At 61.6% G+C, this 21,294-nt stretch overlaps 1 protein-coding gene across 1 annotated transcript; it reads right to left on the reverse strand.

Annotated features, from left to right (window-relative positions):
• Nucleotides 1-1,360: 1,360 nt before the first annotated feature.
• Nucleotides 1,361-20,908, reverse strand: RABL6 (RAB, member RAS oncogene family like 6; the record flags this gene model as incomplete). Its single annotated transcript, XM_079705917.1, has 15 exons — nucleotides 1,361-2,041; nucleotides 2,163-2,218; nucleotides 3,053-3,224; nucleotides 3,558-3,780; nucleotides 3,862-4,077; nucleotides 4,944-5,094; nucleotides 5,322-5,641; nucleotides 7,732-7,835; nucleotides 9,337-9,442; nucleotides 10,004-10,144; nucleotides 10,249-10,340; nucleotides 11,301-11,353; nucleotides 13,622-13,669; nucleotides 14,962-15,096; nucleotides 20,779-20,908. 15 exons carry the CDS (start codon nucleotides 20,906-20,908, stop codon nucleotides 1,844-1,846), a joined length of 2,145 nt encoding a protein of 714 aa, XP_079562043.1. The 3' UTR covers nucleotides 1,361-1,843.
• Between the last annotated feature and the right edge of the window lie 386 nt (nucleotides 20,909-21,294).

A 21,294-nucleotide genomic window follows, 5' to 3' on the forward strand; every position in this document is an offset into this window, starting at 1 on the left:
TTCCAGGCAGCGGCGCGAGGCCGCCGGGCCGCTCAGTGCTGCCCCCAATGGCGACTGGCAGGACTGCACTTAAAGGGGCCGCGCCTGGGCCTCGGACGCGTATGCCCCGCTGGCTCCAGGTTGGGGCTGTGGCTGGGCGTGGGGTGACGGGCTCTCTGCAGCCTCAAGGGCAGGCCTGGGGTCTAACGAGGGGACCCGGGTCCAGGGAGCACCTGGCCGGTCCTGCCAACCCCCATCTCCAGGACACCTGCCCAAGGGCATCTGGTGGCCTGGCAGGCCTTGGAGCGGAAGCCTGGAGGAAGCCTAAGCCCTGGCCCGCACAGCAGACAGCTCCCGGAATTCACGCCTCGGTTCAGCCCGGGCAGGAGCAGATGGGCGGCTCCCCGCCCTGCTGGCCTCTGTGCTGCAGTGCTGGAGGTGCCAAGCCCTCCCCAGGTACCTGGGGCCAGATGGGCACCACCTGAGTGCCTGCAGCCTCCTGTCCCCAGGATGTCCAGCTTCCCCATGCAAGGGCACGCTCTTGCGCTCCCTACCTCCAATGTCCAGAGGCTGCCGCTGCCCTGGGCAGCTCTGCACACCCATGAACTGCATGGTGACCTTCTCCCTCCAGGCCCCTCCCACACAAGATGCTGAGCAGGACATATTCTAGCTTGGCAGAGGAGCAGGTCACCGATGCCCTTGGCTCCGAAGGCCGGGACCTGCCACACTGTGGGTCCGTTAGATGAGGGGTCCTGGACAAGCTTCAGGTCAGTGTGGCCCCCCACGTTAGCGGGTACTACAGGGACAGTCGACCTCACAAACTCCGGGCTAAAGGGAGCCCCTAAGGTATCTGGGGCCCAGCCCCCAACACCTGCCCAGTGACCGATGGCCCGCTGCCTCCTGGGTGCGAAGCTCTCTAGGCACAGGAACTGGGGAGGGGGAGGCCCGCCCACCAGGCCCCGCTTCTGCCTTTGCAGGCTAGTCTCCACGCCCTCGGAGAGAGCAGTTCTCTGGGCACCTGGGGCTGGGGCAGGGCAGGGCCCTGCTGACAGCTGGCGGGGAGCGGCCTGAGGGGTTAGGGTTGGGTGTCAGGTGGGAGCAGGGACACACAGCTGCCCTCAGAGGGCTGGACCAGGCACACTGGATGGTGGCCGTGCTGGTCCCACCTGGATAGGGCATGGCACGTGTAGGGCTGGGTCTGTTTGAGACTTCCTACCCCCAAGAGTAGTCATGTCTCAGGGAAAAAGGGCTCTGTGGCCTAAAGGTAGGGAGCTCAGGACCTTCCTGCCCACCCACGCCGACCGGGGGCTGGGGGGCGGGGCGGGTGGACACCCGTCCCAGTTGGGCAGGGGCCCCGCAGCAGGAGCAGCATACACAGATGCGCAGTAAAACAGGAGAGTTTTATGGTCCGAGTGGTGTGGAAGGACAACAAAAGGACATGAGTGTTGAGTGCCTCCCCGCTCGGCCTGCGCACGCCCGAGCTCAGGTGCAGGTGCAAAGCCGGTCGCTGTGCCTGGAAAGAGCTGCCCCCAGAGAGGCACGAGCGCCGCCTGCCCTCTGCGCATAGGTGCCCCGAGGGTCTGGGGACCGGAGGTCTGCAGCGCCGGCGCAGCCGAAGCGGAGGCCGCTGCATGCAGCGGGCCTGGGTGAGTGCGTGCGGCGGGCCGAGGGCAAGCAGGGGCCGGGCAGGCGACGGGAATAGCGCCGCACCCCTGCAAACAGCCTCACGGGCTTCCTCGGCCTCAGTCCCATCCCTGAGAAGCGCTGGGGGCCGGCTGCCCACAGAGCCTGCAGCCCCTCCCCACAGGGCAGGCCCAGCGCGCCCAGCACACGCGGAGCGCCCTGCGGTCTGCGGCGGCCAGGCCTAGAGCTCCTCGTAATCGCCGCCCCCGCGGAGGTGGCCGCCCGGGGCCCCGCCCCCCAGGAAGGCCTCCAGCTCGTCGACCGCGGTCCTCTCTGTGCCCCGCCCCCGCCGCCGCCGCCGCTCCTCCCTGCCCTTGTCCTCCGCCTGGTCCCTGCTCTTCTTACGCCTGCTCTTCTTCTTCGCGGCCTTCTCTTCCTCCTGGGGCGGGGGGTGGGGGGGTGGGGGGGGTGCAGCGTCACCCGGGGTCTGGGAGAGCAGAGCCCGCCGTGGGGCCCACGCTGCCCAAGGGCACCCGGGAGGGCTCAGGGAGTGTGTGTACCTCTCGGCCCTTCTTCTTCTTTTTCTTCTCCTTCGAGGGAGGCTTGCCCTCTTTATCTGCACGGATAAGATGCAGCGTCAGCTCCCCGTGGACCAGAGGCCAGGCCCTCCCCGGGCCTCCTGGACTGGTGTGAGCCTGGGAGTGGGCGGGTCTAGCAGAGGCCCTGAGCCGGGGTCCCAGTGTGAGCACAGCCCAGAGTGAACACCCAGCACCTCAAGCCTCTGCCCTGGGTCTGGGTGGGGTCCTGGCTACAAAGGCAACAGGAGCCACTCCTGTGGACGGGCCGACACTTCAGCACCAAGACAGGCCCGGGAAGGTCCTTTCCTCTCCACTTTGGGGACGAGGTAGTTCCAGGACTGGCCCAGGTGACGCTGCTGGGCTCGAGCTGCCCAGGGTGGAGGCTGGGGATGGGGCAGGGAACCGTGGAGCTGGCCAGGGTCGTCATGGAGCACGGGGGCTCAGCAGCCAGGAGGCCATGCCAGCTTTTTCCACGGAGGGCCACCAATGCAGGGCCGGACGGACTGAGGGTCCAGAAGAGCTCGCAGCAGTGCTCCCCACACCGCCAAATGCCTCCTGTGTGGCCACTCGGTCGGATGCCTCAGCTGCCCATCCTTCCAGACTGGTCCTGCCTGAAAGCCTGGGATGTCGTCAGAACACAACTGAACCCCAAGCAGGACAGAGAAAGAAGGGACTGGGCTTCCGGCCCCGCGGGATGGCCTCGCTGCTTGCGCCCCTGAGTTCCTGACCTTGCTCCTGTGCTCTGGGGCCCCCAGGTTCAAAGGCACAGGTAAGGGGGTCAGAAACATGGCCCCTGGCTGGGACACAGTACAGGTCACCAGTGCCGACGCAGCTGGATGGGGAGGGAGGGCAGGCGCGTCGCCCGCAGCTACCTTCCTCGCTGCTCTCCTTGCGGCCTGTGTTCTCCAGCCCCAACCCGAAGAGATCCGAGTCGTTCTTCAGTCTGAAGGAGGGGGCAGGGGGTTTGGGGGGCGGGGGCGGCTGGACAGGGCCGGCTTCCTCATCCGTCCCGTCCGAGAGGTCCTCTCGCACCGGGAACTCACCCTGGAGAAGGAGCGGGCAGGTGGGCCGCCGAGCCCCCCACCCCAGTTCCCTGTCACGTGACTCCGTAAGGCGGCTCCTGCGCCGGCCCCGCCCCATGGGCTCACCCAGAGTGACGCCGAGGTCCCCCGCCACATCCTCCCAAGACCGGGGGCAGCCTGGGCCTGGCACACGCAGCCCCCTGCGGGGAAGCCCTCCCGGCTCACCCAGGCTGCCCTGACTCACGCCCCGCAAGACCTCCACCGCATTCTCGTGCCTTCCGTGCCTTTCCGTCATTCCCCACCCACCACTCGCCCTGGACTCGGAGGCAGCGTGGGTGCCAAGGTCGGTCCTCACCGCTCTCCGCTGAGCATCTGAGTCACTCTCAAAGTCAGGGTCGTCCATGACGAAGGACAGCATCTGGGCGGCAATAGGCCCCTCGGGGTCACTCTCTGACGACACCTGCTTGTCCTCCCCGTCCTCCAGCCCCGGAGAGGAGCCCTCGGTGCCGCCTGGCCAGTGGGGCTCTGTGGCCCTGGGAGCTGCGTCCTGGTGTGGCCTCGAGGCCTTCGTGGAGGAACTGCAGGACACACAGGAGGGTCAGGGAGCCTGAGGCTGCCCTCCCCCGCAGGACACCCCTTCCCTCCCACCCCCAACACACCGTTTGGTCCCTGGCTCAGAGCACTTCTGGGGGGCCGGGACGGTGGCCTCGAGGCGCCCCGCCGCCACCTCGTCTTCCTCCTCGCTGGACAGAGTGCTGTGCTCCTTGGGGATGGGGCCCGTGGGTGGCAGGGGCCTACTGGGCGGCTTATCTTCGAGGTCAACGTCGTCCTGGAAACCCGCCACCATTGGGTTCCCTCCTGGGGCCTCCCCATCACTGCAAAGGACAGGCAGGGCAGTCAGAGGTCACGAGTGGGGTACGGAGCGCCCGCCCTGATCTCCAGGCCCCTCTGTGCCGGGCAAGGGCCCTGACGGCGGGGTTGTCCACCCTTGCGTGGACGCAGCAAAGGGGGACCCACTTCGAGGGTGGCCTTGGGGGCTGTTCTGTGTAGGGGACCCACCACATTGCAGCAGAGCTGGGGCAGAGGTCGACAGGAGAGCAGGCGTGAGGTGGGCTGAGGAGAGGACAGGGATGCCCCCGTGCGGCGGGAAGCCACGGTGGGGCCTGCAGGGGGACACCTGAAGCGGGTGCCCTCCCGTGGGGTGGTGGGCTGAGGGGTGTGGGGCCCAGGGTGATGAGCGGCTCAGTGATGCCGGGGCCCTCCCTTGGCAGGGGCACAGTGCTGGCTTCGGTCTGGTATTTTGCACTTTGGGACACGCAGTGACGGTGAAGGCGGAGCGGCAGGCCTCACTCGGGCTCAGCACCGGGAAGGGACTGTGCGCTGGGCCTCGAGCCTCTCCCGTGCGGCCCTGACCGGCCACCCCCCGGGGGAGAGGCTGACAGCGGCTCTTTGGCCCCGGAGTGCCTCCTTCCGCCGGCCTGTGCTCTCAGGTGGCATCAGCCCAAGGAGGTCACTGACAGGAAGATGCCGCTGCTGACAGGCGGGTCACCGGCAGGTGTGAGGCTGCCCTTGCCTCAGCTCCTCAGGCCCAGCTCTGCTTTTGTCTCCAGCGCCCAGATGGGGTGCCTGTCCCCTCCGCCTGCCCAGTGCCAGGGAGGCAGCAGAGTCCACACCTGACGGGCCGAGGGCCAAGGCTGAGGACGGCAGCAGCTACCGCCTGCCTTCCAGGCCCTGCCCTTACCTGTCACTGTCCTGTGGGACCTTGGCTCCAACTTTCTTTTCATCCTTTGGGGGGGCTACGTCCTCCAGGAAGCTGCGGTCAAGACTGTCATCGGGAACAAAGTCCTCCACATTCTGGACTCTTGCCGGGGCCTCTGAAGCTGGGGCCGGCTCTGTGGACAGCAGGCACCAACTCTGGCCCAGCGCCCAGCCCAGCCGGGTCCACCCCAGGCTGGGCCACGAGCAGGATGCTGTGTGGCTAGGCTGTGGGGCTGCCTGCCCAGCAGGAAGAAGGGGGACGCCATCCTGGCCGGCAAGGGCTCCCGGGGCCAGGGAGCCAGGGCCGCGCCCCACTTGGGATGCCTGTGCCCACCTCCCGAGGGCTGCTCTTGGGGCCTACCTGGGGGTGAAGGGGCCACCTCAGCCGCCTGCGAAGTCCCGAACAGCCTTGAGATGATGCCGCGCCGCGGGGGTGCGGCTGGGACCAGGGGGTGTGCAGGGGCTGGCGGCGCCTCCGAGGGGCAGGGGGGCCCCGGGCAAGCCGAGGGGGCCTGGAGGGGCGGCTGCGGAGCCGGCTGGGGTGTGCTGGGGCTGGAGCTCCCTGTGGACACTGCACTCAGAGGCACCACAGGAGACGGGGAGCCCGAGGACGGACTCTGCCCGTTGGTGGCCAGCGGGGACGCGTGGCCACGGCTGCGGGCCTCCATCATCTCGAGGAAGCTGCAGGCAAACAGGGCAAGGAGTGAGAAAGCCGCCTCCCCGCGTCTCTTCCTCTGAGGCCCCTCAGAGGCTGCTGCTGCTGTGCTGGTGGTGACGGGGTGTCCTCGCTCTCAGGCTCAGAGCCCCTACCTGCCTTTCCAGGAGGTTTCCCAGCGCAGGCTGGTGGCAAACACTGAAAGCACCCCCAAGGCGGGGGGTGACAGGTGCGAACACAAACACTGGCTGGGAGTCTCCTCCCGCGAGGGGAGGGGTGCGCGTGTGCCGACAGGCAGGCTTTGCTGTGCCCCCGCCCTATGCCCCCTGACCCTGTTTCTCGGACCCACCTACAGGGACGGGCTGCAACCCTCCCAGACAGGGAGGGGCCTAGACCCGGGTGGCCTGGGCCTGACCGTCCCACTGGCTGAGGACCCTGGTGTCACCTAGGCCTGTAGCAGGGCCCTCCTCCCGTGGGGTGGGCTTTCAAACAGAAGGTGTGGAATGGAGAGCCGGCCTGTGCTTGGGGGCCGGGGTCCCGGGGGGCTGGGGCGTCTGGGCCGGCCGCCCTCACCTCTAGGTTGGTATTTGGGTGAGGGGTGGGCGGTGGGAAGAAGGACGGGCAAGGCACTGGGTCCTGGCGCAGGCTGGGAGCGGGATCCATCCCAGACCTCGTCCGGTCCCCCAGCTGCTCAGGGGAGGTCGCAGGGACACCATGTCCCACAGCCGAGCCCCCCCATGGCGCCACCTTCTTCCAGTGCCCTGGTCCCGGGGGCTGGCTGGGGAGGGGCGCTGGGGGGAGGCTCCAGCTGCTACCTCCCCAGGGACCCTATGCTCGGTGACACCGGGCACCCAAGCTCTCAGTCAGGGGACACCTTGCAGGAGCTGGTCAGCCCCAGGGTGGCGTCCACGGCGAGGCCAGCCTGGCAGCCGGAGCAGGAGAAATCCTCCCCCCAGAATAACTCCTGCTGCCCCCGCTCTTGCTGTTCCAGGACCAGCAGCTGGATCTCTCTCTGGGAGACCCAAAGGCCCTTCCTCGAGTCCCTCTGGGGAAGCTGGGAGGTGTGAGGGTCCTGCCTGGGCCGCAGCCAGAGCCCGTGCTCCAGGCCGTGAGCACGGGTGGGGAAGCAGCCTGCTCCCCACCCCCCAGCCCCGACATTTGGATAATTCAACAAAACAAAGGAAGCACCTGTTTTTAGGGGTGGTTCAGGGTTAGGCCTTCCCCATGAGCTGTGGAAGGCAGACGGGCCTGCTACCTGCTCTGGGTGCCCCAAGACCCTGTGAGGGCAGAGGAGGGCCTGCCCGGGGGCTGCTCCCCACCCGCTCGGCCGTCCTGCTGGAAGTGCCAGGACAACGCCCCTTCCTCCACTATCAAGGACCAGGAGATTTGGTTCCCACCCCACACGCCTTCCCAAGGTCAAGGAGCTCTCTCCACTGGCATCAATCTCGGAAACATACATCAAAACAGGGACGGGGCCTCGGCTGGAAAACGTCAGGGTGGCCGGTCTTGCTGGGGCCTGGGGTGGACACGTGGCCGGGTCAGCGGCTCCCCCTTTTGCATGCCAGGTGGCCGACAGGTGGGCCAGTCTGGACAGAGGCAGGCGGGGGCCGGGCAGCTAGAGCGCCTACAGCCGCACCAGGCCTGCACGCCGTGTTCCCTCCACCCCCGCAAGGCAGGCAGCTGTCTGGGGGCAGCAGCTGCAGAAGAACCTCCGTGAACTGACGGCCACACTGTGTGCCCGTCACACCCGGTGAAAGCAGGCCGGGCCCGAAGTGCTCAGTGGGCAGGGGGCGGCAGGGCCCTGGGGTGTCCAACCTCACATCCTCCCGGTATCTGCTTCCCAAGGAGGAGCCGAGGCCTGACAGCACGGAGAGAGCCACCGTCGCCCCCTTCCCGTGGGGCCTGGACCACAGTCAAAGCTGAAATGACTCGATTTCTTTGAGCAACACAACTCCACGCGGACAGATCTACCCGGGTGGGTGGCACTCATGCTGCGGCCCCGCTAAGCGCACACCCGAGCTCAGAGGGAGGCCTGGCCCACAGGGCACACGTGTCACCTGCCCGCAGAGCCCTGCCTGCAGGGTCTAAACGCTGAGGGCAGCCGCGGCCGACATACATGTCGTAGTTCTGGTCCTCGGTCTCCTGCTGCACGGACAGCTCCTCCAGCGTGGCGTCGATGTCCAGCTGGTTCGTCTCCAGCTGCCGCAGCAGCGTCTCTCTCTACGGAAAGGAAGCAGACACCTGAGCCGGGACCGTCGCTGCGATGAGCCACCCCTTCAGCCTGGCGCCCCTCTCGGCTGGCCCTTGATGGACAAAACCACCTCAAGCTGAGTGTGTGGAGCCGGGAGCCCGCACGGCCTCGCCCAGGGGGGCATGATGCCTGGCTGCTCTGCAGGGCTCCAGGGGCAGAGGTCGTGATGCGAGCGAACCGCCCAGAGAGACAGCGCCCTGTTCACACAAGGTACCCCAAAGTATAAGAAGCCCCAACACTTGCTGAAAAACACACGCTTCCTGCCAGCCCCAGGCTCAGCATCAGCAGCAGCTTCCAGCTTCCATCCTGCCCGATGCCACCCCCCAACCCACGCTGGGGGTGTTTTTCTGCGATTTGTGTACATGTTTTACTTGGACAGAAAGTTAAAGGGACTCCTACAGGTGACGTGGATCAACACCCAGGAAAGGGCAACCGGCACGTCTGTGAGGTCTGGACACCCTGAAAATGCCCGCTGCCCTGGCCTGCAGAGGCCTCGTCTCTTCAAAAGAAGGCGAGAGGAAAGGAAAGACAGCCGCTCGCCCGAGTAAGTTCTACATCCTTTTGGAGAAAGAACAGAAGCCACTGTGGCTGCAAGGGCCACGGGTCAATGCCCCAGTGACAAGCCGTGTGGGTGACACGTGTCCCCGCTCTGTGATGAGCAGGGCAGTCACCTCTGGGGTCTTGCGCACGAAAGCCCATCACCCATCTGAAGTCAGATAGACCCTGAGCCAGGCCCGTCTGAAGAACTGTCACAGCCCAGCGCAGCCGCGGAAGAGTGACCACTACGTATGGGGTGGGCTGGGTGGGGCCCAGGACAGGGGGCCGGCGGGAGGTGCCGACGAAGCCTGTTTCTGTGGTCTTGATGGGAACACCGTGGAAACATGAGGCTGCAATCGGGAAGGTGAACCGGGGCACGGGAACGCTCTGCGCTCTCTGCAAACCTACAACTGTTCCCAAATACGAGGGTCGATAACGCCAACAGCAAAGGGCGAGGAGGGCACAGTGGGGGGAGGAGGGCAGGGGCTTCTAGGGCCCATCCCGGCACCTGTCGCCAGAGAGGGCCCAGGTCCACAGCGGGGACACAGCGGCACGGCCACAGGGAGGGTCCGAGGCGTCCTGATCTGGGTGCCGGGGCCGAGTGCACCTCCACGGTGAGGACGGACACACAAGGGCCCCAGAAGGGGTCAGCGCAGAGGGTCGCAGCTCCCGGGGAGAACGTGTAAGGGACACCCATGTTCTCCCGCAGCTGGGTCCGTGGTTCCAGAAAGGCCGAGGTCCCAGACCACCAGGCAAGGGGAGGGGACGGGGTGGGCCATCACGGGGCCGCCAGCACCCGCACACGGCATCCTAACTGATGGCCTCACTCCAACCAAGCCATCAAGGTGCCCGCCCGCTCGGGTCCCATCCCTGCGCCACAGCGGCCCTGGCAGATCCAAGCCCCGCCCCCTGCACCCTGCCGGCAGGGCTCACCTGAAGCTGCAGGAATGGGATATTGAAGAACCTGTGCAGGTACTTGAGACCGAAGCTGTTCTTCATGGAGGACTCGGCGTAGCGGAAGTAAGACGACCCCGGGGGCCTGTCAGGAAAAGCACGGAGACGTGGGAGACGGCGGGGGCAGCGGGCCACCCTTGGCGCCAGCACCCCCTTGCAGGGCTGAGTCGCCTCCTGTGGGTGACGGGCTCACAGTCCCCAGGTGGAGACCTGAGGTTCAGAGGGCTCTGCTTAGCCGGGCGCCCACCAGGGGATGCCTGGACCAGGAAGGTGCTGCCTGCCTGCCCCGGCAGGACCTCGATGCACCATCCCCAGCGCCTGGCCCTGGCCTCAGCGATAGAGGGAGGCCGCCCCCACCTGGCACCTGGGACTGCTCGGTGCCAGGAAGCCAGGTGCCCACCCTCGGTCCTGCCCACCCACACCCCACCCTCCAGGTGTGCGTCCCCATCCTGGAGGGGCAGGGTGCAGGCCAGGCGGGGCAGGGAAGCCGGGGGAGCTGGAGCACCGGGGGAGCTGGAGCACCTGGGGACCCGGGGCCGTGCAGCTGGGTGGGCGGCCAGGGCTCGAGGCAGGGGAGGGCGCAAGCAGGAGCGTCCCAGGCGGACAGGCCGACCCGCAGCAGCCGCGCCTGCGAGCTGGCACCCACCTGTCCAGGTTGTCGATGAAGTCTCGCACGTCGTCGGGCAGGATGACGCGGTGCTCGCCCATGTCGCGGTAGTTCCCCAGCACGCACACAGGCACGTGCGTCGGCACTTTGGGAAGCTCCCGGAGAATGTAGTTGAAGGTCCTTGGGAGGCACATGTGGGGAGAGATCCGCCTTAGCTTCCGCCCCCCGGGAAAAGCGTGGCTGAATGGCCAGCGTGCACACTGCTCACGGGCCAGCGCCCTTACCACTGCTTGGTGATGTCGAACATCATGACCACCCCGTTGCAGTTCTTGTACACGTCCAGGAACTCGGCATCCAGGGCCATCTCGGACTCCGCCTAGGGATGGGGGAATCGGGCCTCAGAGACGGTGCCCCAGGCCAGGTCCCACAGATGAGCACCCACCATCTCCTGGGAAAGGCTGAACAGGACTTTTACAACTGAAAAGACAATGGCTATTTTCATTTTGGGGAAAAAAAAACGTAGACTCAAGGTTATCTGGAGTGGAGGCCACATCGTGCCTGCCCTCAACTGAGGGTCTCCCGCATCGGCTGTCGGCAGCGTTCTGACCTTGGGGCTCACGGACGCTCCACCGCTGGGACAACTGAGCTGAAGAAATGCGTCGCAGACCTGAGGATGCATGTCCCAGAGAACCTTCCAGAGCACACACACCAGGGAGGCTGCAGTGCTGGGGGCGGTAGCAACATGCCCACAAAGACCACACAGACCTGGGCCAGGCGGTCACTGAATCTTCCTATCCTAAAAGGGAATCCTAAAGGCTGCCCACTGTCAGGAGGTCGTCTACGGACAGGAGGACCCGGAGAGAAGGGCTCTTGGAAGCCATCAGAAAGCTCCGCAGACCGGAAGGAGTGCTAGCTGGCCCCTGACTTCTTTGTGTCAAGGTGGCGGCCGTGGTGAGAGCCCTCTCGGAGCCACAATCACGCCCACGTGTGCCCGGGGCCACACCTGAAGGTATGCCTATGCTTTTAATGGCTGAGGCCTTTGTAACACGGATATAAAATTTGGCCACTTCACCTAAATTCCTCTCAGGTCACCCCAACTCCGAGTAGGGTCTGGCGGGCATCCCTGACACAGAGCAGCAGCTCAGGTGACCCCAACCACCCCTACGTGACCAAGGGCAGCACGGGAGTGGCCACTGAGTCCACCTGAGTCCACCAGCACAGATGGAGTCCTCAGGAGGGCCAGGCCAGGCAGGAGGCAGAGGGGCCTGAAGAACAGATGCCTGCTCACAACCCCCCACCCGAAATAGTGGGCCACGTGGGAACAGACGCAGCTCACCTCCTGGGGGTCATTCTCCATCTTCAAGGCATCACCTCGCTTCTTGCATTTTCCTTAAGAAAAGACACAAAGTCACGGGGTGGAAATGCTGGGCCCAAGGATGGCCTGAGCGGGTAGCAGCCCCTCCTTGCGTCCCACTGCCCCCCATGCCCCTGCCCCCACCTCCAGTAGGTGCCTTACGGGCTGGGGTTGGAGCCCCCGGGACCCTAGGGTAGGACACGGCCAGGACCCCAGGGAGGCCACGGAGGCTCCCTGAGCTGGTGCTGAGGGTGGACGAGCTGGGCTTGGGGCCAGGAAGCCGTGGAACCACCTGAGCAGTAAGAGCTCCCATGCCCAACCTCCCTTCCCTCCACCTCACACATTTCTGACAGGGGAGGAAGGACCACTCGTCACCCTAGGGTCCCGGGGCCCTCAGTCTCAGAGCAGCGGGCTGGGCGAAACCAACAAACCGGGGTTTGTTCATTAGAAGGTCGCCCCCTGCCTCTTCCACAGCCGCTCCCAGAACCTCTCACCACCCTCTGATCCCGTCTCTGGAGGTGCCCCCAGCTCAAGACACTGGCCACCTCGCGCCCTCCCAGTGGATGCCTGGGGCCACAGGGTCGAGGCCCGAGCACCACGACTGCCAACAGGTGTGGCCGAAGCCCAGGATGTGCCACCACCGCCCAGCTGCGAGCAGAGCGGAACCTGGGCCAGTGCTCCTGGGAGGAGGGCCGGGCAGCCAGAGTTATGCCGCGCCCGCTCCCACCATGAGGGGCACCATCTCTCAGCCGCTGCCACCCCCCCTCCAACTCGAGGCCCTTTGCTGCTGTGGACGAGCCTCAGACCGTGTCCAACAGGGGACCAGTTAGGGTGGTAGAGAAGGCACTTTCCCTTCCCACTCTGAAGATTCCCACCCGAGGGGGACCAGATGACGGAGCGCTCATACGGAATGCTGCCCCTGCCCCTGGCTGCCGGCACATGAGCAAGCCTCCTCTCCACACTGCAAGGAGCTCTGTGGTGAACAGCCACCCAGGGAACTGTGGCCAGCCCATCACTGCCTTTCCACGGGTGGGAAGTGGGGTGCTCGAAGGTTCCCAGAACAGGGCAGTGCCTGCCTCTGTACCATGAGGCCATTCCCCCCACTGAAGACACGACACGCTGCCGCATGGAAGGGGTCCCGTCGCCAAAGACAGAGCCCATTCTGGACATGGGCATCCCGTCCCGAATGAGTGCAGACCCAGGGAGTCGGAGCCAGGCACGAGGGGGCAGGGGTGCGGGATGTGCTGGGGCACGGAGGGCAGCCTGGCCCGAGCGACGGCTCCCCCTCACATCCGGATGGCGGCTGGGCTGCAAGGGGCTGCTTCGTAGTGCTACCCAGCCACACGCACACAGGACGCAGTGTAAGCACAGTTTGGAGCACGAGGCCCCTCCAGGCCCTGTGGGGTTTAAAGCATCCTGGGGGCAGTAGCCCCAGCGTGGCGCTCGGGCTCAGGGCAGCAGCATCCTCACCCGGCTCGATGGGTCCTCGGAACCCAAACCCACCTCCAAAGAACGTGGTGTAGGAGAGAGCGCGTGCCCTGCACCAGAAATCACAAGCTCGTAGAAGACAACGTCCCTTTGTCCCTGAAGGACGGGAGGAGCTATAGCAGGCCTGCGGGGTCCGAGGCCAGGCCTGGGGGTCGGAGGTCAAACCTGCGAGGTCAGACCATGGTGTGCACAGGGCACCGGCCCCAGGGAGGAACACGAGCATCACAGAGGAGGGGCCTATGGCCTGGGTGCAAGGAGGAAATGAATGAGATGAAACACTGGGGGCGAACATGCCCACGCCCCCCACCCCGGCCCGCCTGGTGCACACAGGCACGGCCATTTGGGGTCTGTGTGCGTGCTGATGTCCCTGAAAGCTCAAGCTACTTCAGAAGCCAAGAACCCTTGGCTCTGGGCACAGGGGCAAGAACAAGTGGGCTGCCACACCCACGGTGCTGCAGGAAGGGCTCCCTGAACAGCCCCACAGAGCCTCTGGGTGTGGTCGGTGTCTGCCCTCCATGGCCACGTGCTCAGTTCAAGCGGGTGGAACAGGTGTTTCAAGAGCAAAGACCACGGTGCCCCGACTGGTCAGCACCGGGCGCTCCATCGTGGACCACACACCCGGAGCCCGATGGCACGGTCAGCACAGAGCCAGGCCTCCGATGGCCCCTGTGCCCAGGAGCCAGAGTCAAGGGACCGAGGCGCCAGGAGGCAGCAGAGGAGGGGCCGCCAGCGAGGGAGGGAGGACAGCTGTTCTCCTCCGCAGCACAAGCAAAGCTTGAAAGAGAAAAGCACGCTCACAGAAGGATCTGACTTACCTTTGTCAACTACATCCCAGACTTCAACTTTCACGATATCATCAGTGGCTAAAATAGGGGGAAAACAGTAAGATCAGCAGCCAGTGTGAACTTCCGGTTTCAAAGATGGGCCGCTTTCAGGGGCCGTGCGGATGTCACTGTCCCCACTCGGCGCCTCCCCAAGGGCCCCTGCTCCCGCCCAGGCTGGCGGGTGCTGTGCCCAGGACACCCCCTCCCTGGAAGGCAGGGAACAATCTGGATACCTCCTCAGCTGACATGACCCCGTGTCCCGAAGGGTCCCTGGGGCGGGCTCGTGCCCAGCCAGAACTCAGGGCCCCGCAGGCCCCCCGGCTTCTGCGGGAAGGCCCAGTTCCAGGGATTCTGCCGCTGCTCCTTGGCAGAGGTCTCTGCTCTGCTGCGTGCGGGGGGCCAGGGGAGCAGGCTCTGGGATTGGCCAGTCTGGCGTCAGGGCCTGTGCACATGCCCGGGCCATCAGCGGGTCCACCCACCACCCCAGGGATTCCGTGGGGAAAGGGGAGAGGTAGGGAATTGCCGGGCACCTGCCACCAAGCTGCAGGGCACAAGAAGTGCGCTGTCCCTGCCAACTTCACCCCAAACCGGGAAGGGGTGCCCTAGGGGGTGAGGCTTTCCTGTGCAGCTGGCGGGCAGGGCAACACTGAGTCCACACAGCTGTCCTACGTCACGGCCTGGCCGTCCCTAGGAGGGAGTCAGAACTTCTACAAAGGCCCGTGTGTCCTGCTGTTGGCCCGCTGGATTTTTTTTTCAACGAAAAGGAATGTTTAAAATGGCTCAAAGGTCTTTTGCTTTCTGGCTCCTGAGCACGCAGAGTGGATTCTCTCCCTCCCAGCAGGGCGCCCCGTGGTCGCTGTCCCCCAGGAGCGGAGTGGAGGTGCCTGCCATTCTGGCTACGGCCTGGTGGCCGCCAGGTGTGTCCTGCCCATCAGGCAGTCTTGCCAACAAACCCCCTCCCAGGACCCTGTGGGGACTGGCACTTCACAACTGCCGCCAAGAGCTGAGCTCCAAGGCCCAAGGGGCCTCTGTCTGCTGGGGCCCAGCACGCGCTGTGGCCGGGATGGTCCCTGCCCGGAGGCTCTGCCCCTGGGACGTCCGAAGGTCCGGGCCTCTGGCCCCGCTCCCCAAGTGGACCGAGTCTCCCGCGGGACAGGGGACTTCAGGGCAACCCCAAAGTGGCTTTGATGAGCCCCCAAGTTCATGCGTGTGCGGTGTTCCTGTGACGACCCCAGGCTGGGGGAGGGCGACGGGAGGAAAACCCCTACCCAGCAGGCCGGTGCCCGCCCAGACCCCCGGAAGCCCCCCACCCCCACCCCCGCTGCCCTCACTTTTGTAGCTCCAGTGGATGCTGGTGACCTGGATCTCCTGTGTGGGGATGTACTCCTCCACGAACTTCTTGCCCTGCAGCCGGTGCCACAAGGCTGTCTTGCCCGTGTTCCTGTCCCCTCGGATCACGATCTTCACTGCGGGGGAGAAAGCACAGATCAGGCAAACAGTCAAGGCAAAGGCAAACTTTCACTCCACCGAGAGAGTCCATGCACGGCTTCTTGTGCACGTGTGGCTGGCGAGCCAGGAGAGCTGAGTGAGGTGGGCTGGCCGGGAGCCCCCGGAGGGACGAGGCCATGGGCACACGTTCGCTCACTCGGGGCACCGGCAGCCCTGCTCTCCCCCAGGCCCCCGACGGACTTCCTCCGGGGCAGGTGGTCGACCTCGGGACTCTGCACTTGGGAACGCAGTGGTCCAGAGCCGGGTGCCCGTGGGGCAGGTTGGGGCAGGCTGTGCTCACCTCTGCAGGCCCCACGATTCCCACGTCTGCTCTTACCCTACTTTCCCAGAGCCCTGGCATCTTCGGTGCAGGATTCTGCAGGACGCAGGGCTCCTCAAGACCACATTTGGGATGACAACAGGAAGCCTGGATTCTACTCTGCTTGCTCAGCCAGTGTTTAGGAGTGTGGATGTGGAGGCCTGGGGGCAGCGTCTCCCCCACCGGCACCGAGCACCTGGCAGGGCCGGCGTGGACTCCGTGTTTCTCACCCCGTCATCCTCTAGGGCGCCGTCTTCTAAGTTTTCAATGTACTAGCACAAAGTCATCCATGACATTTTATGTTCTAGACATCATGGTTGCTGCTGTGTACTCTTCATCCTCCCGGATATTTGTTTTGTCTTTTTAATTAATCTTCCCAGAGGCTCGTCTACTTGACCAGTCACGTACACACACCCTGTGTGTTTTGTTGGACGCCTCCAGTGATCCTTCTTAAAACCCACTTGCTTCTGCTTTTTTCTTTGTCATTTACTTCTTCTTACTTTCTTGAGGTTTATCCTGTTCTTTTCCTGGGTTTTCACATTGTATTCTCAGGTCCATGACCACCACAAGTGTGTGGGCTGTTCATTATCACTGGATTACAAATACTTCTTTGACCCATAAATTACTTAGAAATATTTTTAAGTTTCCCCCCCAAAGTTGTACTTTTTTGTTATTCCTATCCAGTTTTACTCATTGTGGCCCCAGAATGTGGTTTTTATGGTACATATTCTTGGATGTCTGTTCGGACTGCCGGTTTTAGGAACGCTCCTTGGTTTGAGCGGGGCTGCGTGCAGACGCCTGCTCTTTGCTGAGTCTTCCTCTCGCCCGGCCGGGTGTCTGACCTGCACCCAGTGTGAGTCCCCACAGCTCCAGCATGAGGATCCCACGGGTGCAGCTTCCTTATGGCTGATACTGACCCACTGCTTGGTTCCACAAACCTGCTTTCAGCCTTTCTATGCCATCATGTGTTGGACGTGTCTCTTACACATCACACAGCCAGAAAGAAATCAAGTCACAGTCTTTCTTTCACTGGTGCGTCTGCCTGCCAACAGAGGCGGGTAACCCCCTCCGCCACGTGCGATCATTTCCAGTCACTGCCGGGGTTCCCTCCCCTCTTTTCTGCCTTCTTTCCTGTTGGGCAAGGTTTTTTTTTTTTTTATATTCCTCTTTTGCCTGGTATTTATTTGGAAGATTTGAGATCTATTTCTATTCTTAAATTTTTAACACACACCTTTGCTGCAGTAAAGTCTGAAGTTAATACATGTCCTCGGCTCCCACTTAAACACAGCTCTGGTCAGCGCCATCGTGGGTTACACGTTGATTGCTAGTGTTCTGGCTTCCCCTTCTGCGCTCCCCACGGTAGTCACGATGCTCGTTCACCCATTTCCGTGCTGACCTGTGCCTTGCACACCTCCTCCATCTCCCGAGCTCCCCCTCCATCTGTCTGGAGGACCTCCTCCGGGATTTATTTCAGCAGGAACCTTCGCACAGAAACTGTCCAATTACACTGGAGAGGGGTTTAATCGCACTCACTTACTTGGTGCAGATTTCTAGGCCAACCAGGATTTCCCCACAGGAACATCTCCACCACCATCACCGTCAGCGTGTTGTCAGGCTCTCGGCTGTCCCTCTGCTTGCCCTGGTCGCTTCTACAATTTTCCTCTTTGATTTTGCTGTCCTGAAATTCCCATGATGTGTCCAACTCTGGGAGTTTGAAAGCCCTGGCCCTGGGTTTCTTGGAGTTTCATGTACTCTGGGAACTCCAGAAAGCCCTAGCCTGCACTTCTGCAGTAACTGCCTCTTCTCCATCCCTGCTATTCTTTCCTTCTGAGACTCAGATCACATGTGTGTGGGCATCGCTCAGTTCTGGGCCCGCACCTCCCTGCCAGGTGCCACCTCCACCTTCAGCTGTTGTGCTGCTTCGCCTGCCTGCCGGCTCTTTGTCTTCGTGACCTGCTCCTTCATTTCTGGAGGGTCTCTTTGGTTCTTTTTTCAAACACGGCTTGTCTGTCCAGAGTCTTGATATAATCTTAGAACTGTTTCCTTCTTTTACATCTTTACCAATTTTAACATATATTGATATTTGTTTTCTATTCTGTTTTGAGAATGAAAAGTCTTAATTTTCTCTCTCTTCAACTGAAATCCTTTTAAAATTTGAAATTTACTCTTCAAAAAAGTTCATTAGAAGAAACCGTATAACGTCAGAAATAAATAAAATGATCTGCTTTTATCCATTAAAAAAAGGAATTGGCCTCTACTTTTAAATTAAAAAGTCAGATCAATCTCAGAACCTTAGACACCGGCTCAGATAAGCTAAATAAGTGATTCACTGAAAAACCTTTAATTAAGATTGACCCAAGAAGTGATGCGGAGCCCTTTACTTAAGAAGCATGTGGCATGCCAGACGTTTTACTTAACAGAATAAGTCTCTGTTCTATTCCACGTCTTTCTTTTATTCTAAGTAAAGACACAACGCGGAAGACCCAGGGATCTACTCCAGGACCCAAGAATCTCTCCCACTCCCTGGTTCAACAGTGATTCACTCACTGCCACACATTTCCTGCAAGATAGGGAATCTTTTTTTTGTATTTTCATACAACAAAAAAAAGTATGGTTTATCTTGGATGCAAATGATGCAATCAATCACTCTGCAGGAGGCACAACTGAAATCCAACGATGCCCTTTCTCCGTACCACCAGCAGGGATCACTAGACAGACGCCCAGCTGGCCACCTCCTCCTGGGCAGCCCCTCACCCCCACCGCAGCAGTGGCTCCTCTGCGCAGAGCCCTCTAAGGTGTCCCGTTCACAGAGTGCCCAGGATGGTGTGAGGGCCGCACTTCCGCGGCTTGGCCCCCCGTGCTTCTCTCCTGATCTCGCTCCGCTGTGACCCCCTTGGCCCTTCTCCACGAAGCCCGCTCTGACCTTCTACTTAAAGTCCCAACCCCAGCCCCCACCCTGCTCCATTCGTCCACCCTTCAGATGGGTTATATGGTTACCTCCTCGTCGTGTTTAGTGCCCACAGTCTGCCTTTCTACCCCCACTAGAATGGAAGCTCCACAAGGCAGAGACTGATGTCTGGGTTTTCACTGATCTACGCTTAGTAAATATTTGCTAAGTAAATGAACGCTAGGGAAGGAAAACCTATAAATGAAAACGTGGCAGATCACGGGCACCAAAGGCTTGGGAATTTGCAAATCGGCCCTGCTGGGGCAGGTCAAATAGTTTGCCAAACACAGTTGTTTATTTCCGAAAGAAAAAGCTCTCTTACCCAGAAACCAACCTTTCAAAGGTTTCCTGGCAAGGAAGTGTTTAACTCCATTTTAAGTTCTAGCACTGAAATCCGACTGGCCAGGACTCTGGCTGTCCCAACGTCTGGAGGCTTTCTCAGTAAGGAATGCAGCCTGGAGCAAGGGCAGTCTGGACGAAATGCACAAGACCGGTGCTTCCTCACTGGACCCAACACAGGTAGCATCCTTCCACTTTACACGCGCATGACTTCCAAACCATGGACAATGTCCAATGTCTCATTTGGGTTTTGATTCTAAACGGGATGTGTATGCTGGGACTCTGCATGGGTGTCACTTCTCATCGTCATAGCAATTTAAAAGAAAATGACTTATCTGCCCCAGGAGGACGAGGTTCTGTAAGAGACAGTCATCAATTCTTACCCATAAAAGTCCTGAGTCTAGAACTATCATATTGCTGGTTTGCTCCCCTAAGTAAGATGTTTTGGGAAATAAGTATTAGAAATGTTCTATTCTACTGACTAATAAAAAAATTTAAAAGTTTCAAAATTGCAGTATTAGCCAACTACAGGGGCAGCATCACCCCGAAATGTCCTGTGGGCACAGCACCCCGTTTCTCTCAACTGCACCGCCTTTCATTCATCTTGTTCCGGATCAGAATCTGCCCCCCCCTCCCCAGTTCCTGAGGCGGGTCTCTTCTCTGGAAGGACTCCAATGTCCTTTCTACTTTTTACTCCCGCCCACCCAGGACCAGGGGGTGTGCCCACCAGGAAGTGCTTTTCCAAAGGTGAACATTTTTCAGGTCCAGTTTCCAAAGGACTAAGATTAAGTTTTAAAAAATAATACCATAAATAATAAAATTAAATAAGGGAACCAAAGGTGGATTGTAAAGACTTGTGTAAATGAGTATTTTGACTTACTATTCTCTTCTTGGAATGTGAGAGAAATACACACAAAATTGGGTAAAATACATGCAAAACGATCCCTCTTTTAAACCCAAAGTCTTTCCAATCAGTTTCTTAATATGGTACATTGTTACTGAAATATGGGTCATCACAGAGACTGAAAGTAGCAAAGGGAGGAATGTCCAGTATCTTGTAGCAATATATGGAAATACTTAAAGAGGGAAACAATTTAAAAGCAGAGAACAACATTAAAAAATCTTTAAATACTGCTAGCAAAAAGCGAGCAACATGGAAAAACTTTAAAGAGGTCAAGAGGACGGTCAGCCTCTAGGAGCTACACAATTTACATAATTTATAACTGAGGACTGGAAACGATCTGGGCTTTCAGGGTATCTGGTAAATAACTCCTCTTTCCCGTAGGAGAAAAGAAATCTCTACAATAACAAGTAAGAGCCTGTGCCTTCTGGAGCTTTTCTAAATATATCCCTTACAAATGCTTCTTAAAAAAAAAGGGGGGGGGGGGAGGCAAGAACGTGCGGCGTAGCTGACACTCCGTCTTCAAACGGGGTTCGAAGTCTACAAAGAAAAATCCCATAGCTCCAACTACCAAAGCCAGCGGAGTCCTCCGCTCTCTTCTCTTGCGGGTGACCCCACGGTTCATGGATGGAGAGCTCCACCCCGCCCTTTAAGAAGCGTCATACACCACAGACTCTCCCCACGTTATGTAAGAATTCCTCTTAGACGAGGTCACCTGGGCCAATGAGGGTACCGCAGACGCACCAGGAACCGCCTAGACCAATTTCACTCGAATGTCCCATCGTGCCAGCATTCCTCGGGAATGACCCACAGGTCAGAGGGGACCGCCGCGGGCCGAGGAGCCCACCTTCTGGCCCTGGGGTCCTCTAGGACCTCCTCTCCGGCCCGCATCACCTCCCAACTCCAAGGGAACGCCCCTGGGGCACCCGCAACGTGCCCGGCACAGGTAAGGGCTCAGCTCACCTGCACACAGACGGCGAGGCCCTCGGAGCGCGACGGGCCCCCCAGAGCTTCCCGGGCGAGGCCCGCCTCGGTTACCACAAGTCCTGGACGGCGCGGCCGGGGCCTGCGGACCCCGCGGGACGGCGCCCGCTGCACCCGTGCCCCCACTTTCCACGTGCCCCCGCAGGAACCCCACGTCGGGCCACACTCACTGTTGTACTGCACCCCCTTGGCGAAGCGCCTCTGCAGCGCCTGGTTCATGGACTGAAGCCCAGCCGGGATGTTCTTGTCGCGGCCCGGAGCCTGCTCCGACCCCACCAGCTTCTTGAGCGCGGAAAACATCTTCCCGCTCCCACGTCCGAGCCCGGCGTGGCTCCCGAGTTCAGCAGCAGCGGCAGCGGCGGCGGCGGCGCGGCGCGGATCGCACCATGTCCCGGGCCCCGGCGACCGAGCGCCTGCCTCGAGGGCGGCTCAGGGGCTCAGCCGCGGAAGATCAGCTTCGGCCCCCGCGGACCCCGGCGCGGCCGCTCTGCGCTCGTCAGCGCCGCCATCTTGGCGCCGGCTCGGTGGGGCGCGCGGCTACGGGGCTCCGCGAGGGCCACTGGAGTGCGGCGCGCGGAGAGGTGCGCGTGCGCAGAGCGCTGCGGTCGCTGCTAGGGCCACGGGCGGGTGGCGCGCGGAGGTGCCCTCTTGCGCCGGGCGGTGCAGGTGCGGGGCTTTGGACTCCG

This window comes from Hyperoodon ampullatus, assembly GCF_949752795.1.
Source record: "Hyperoodon ampullatus genome assembly, chromosome: 6".
In the NCBI taxonomy this organism is placed as follows: domain Eukaryota; kingdom Metazoa; phylum Chordata; class Mammalia; order Artiodactyla; family Ziphiidae; genus Hyperoodon; species Hyperoodon ampullatus.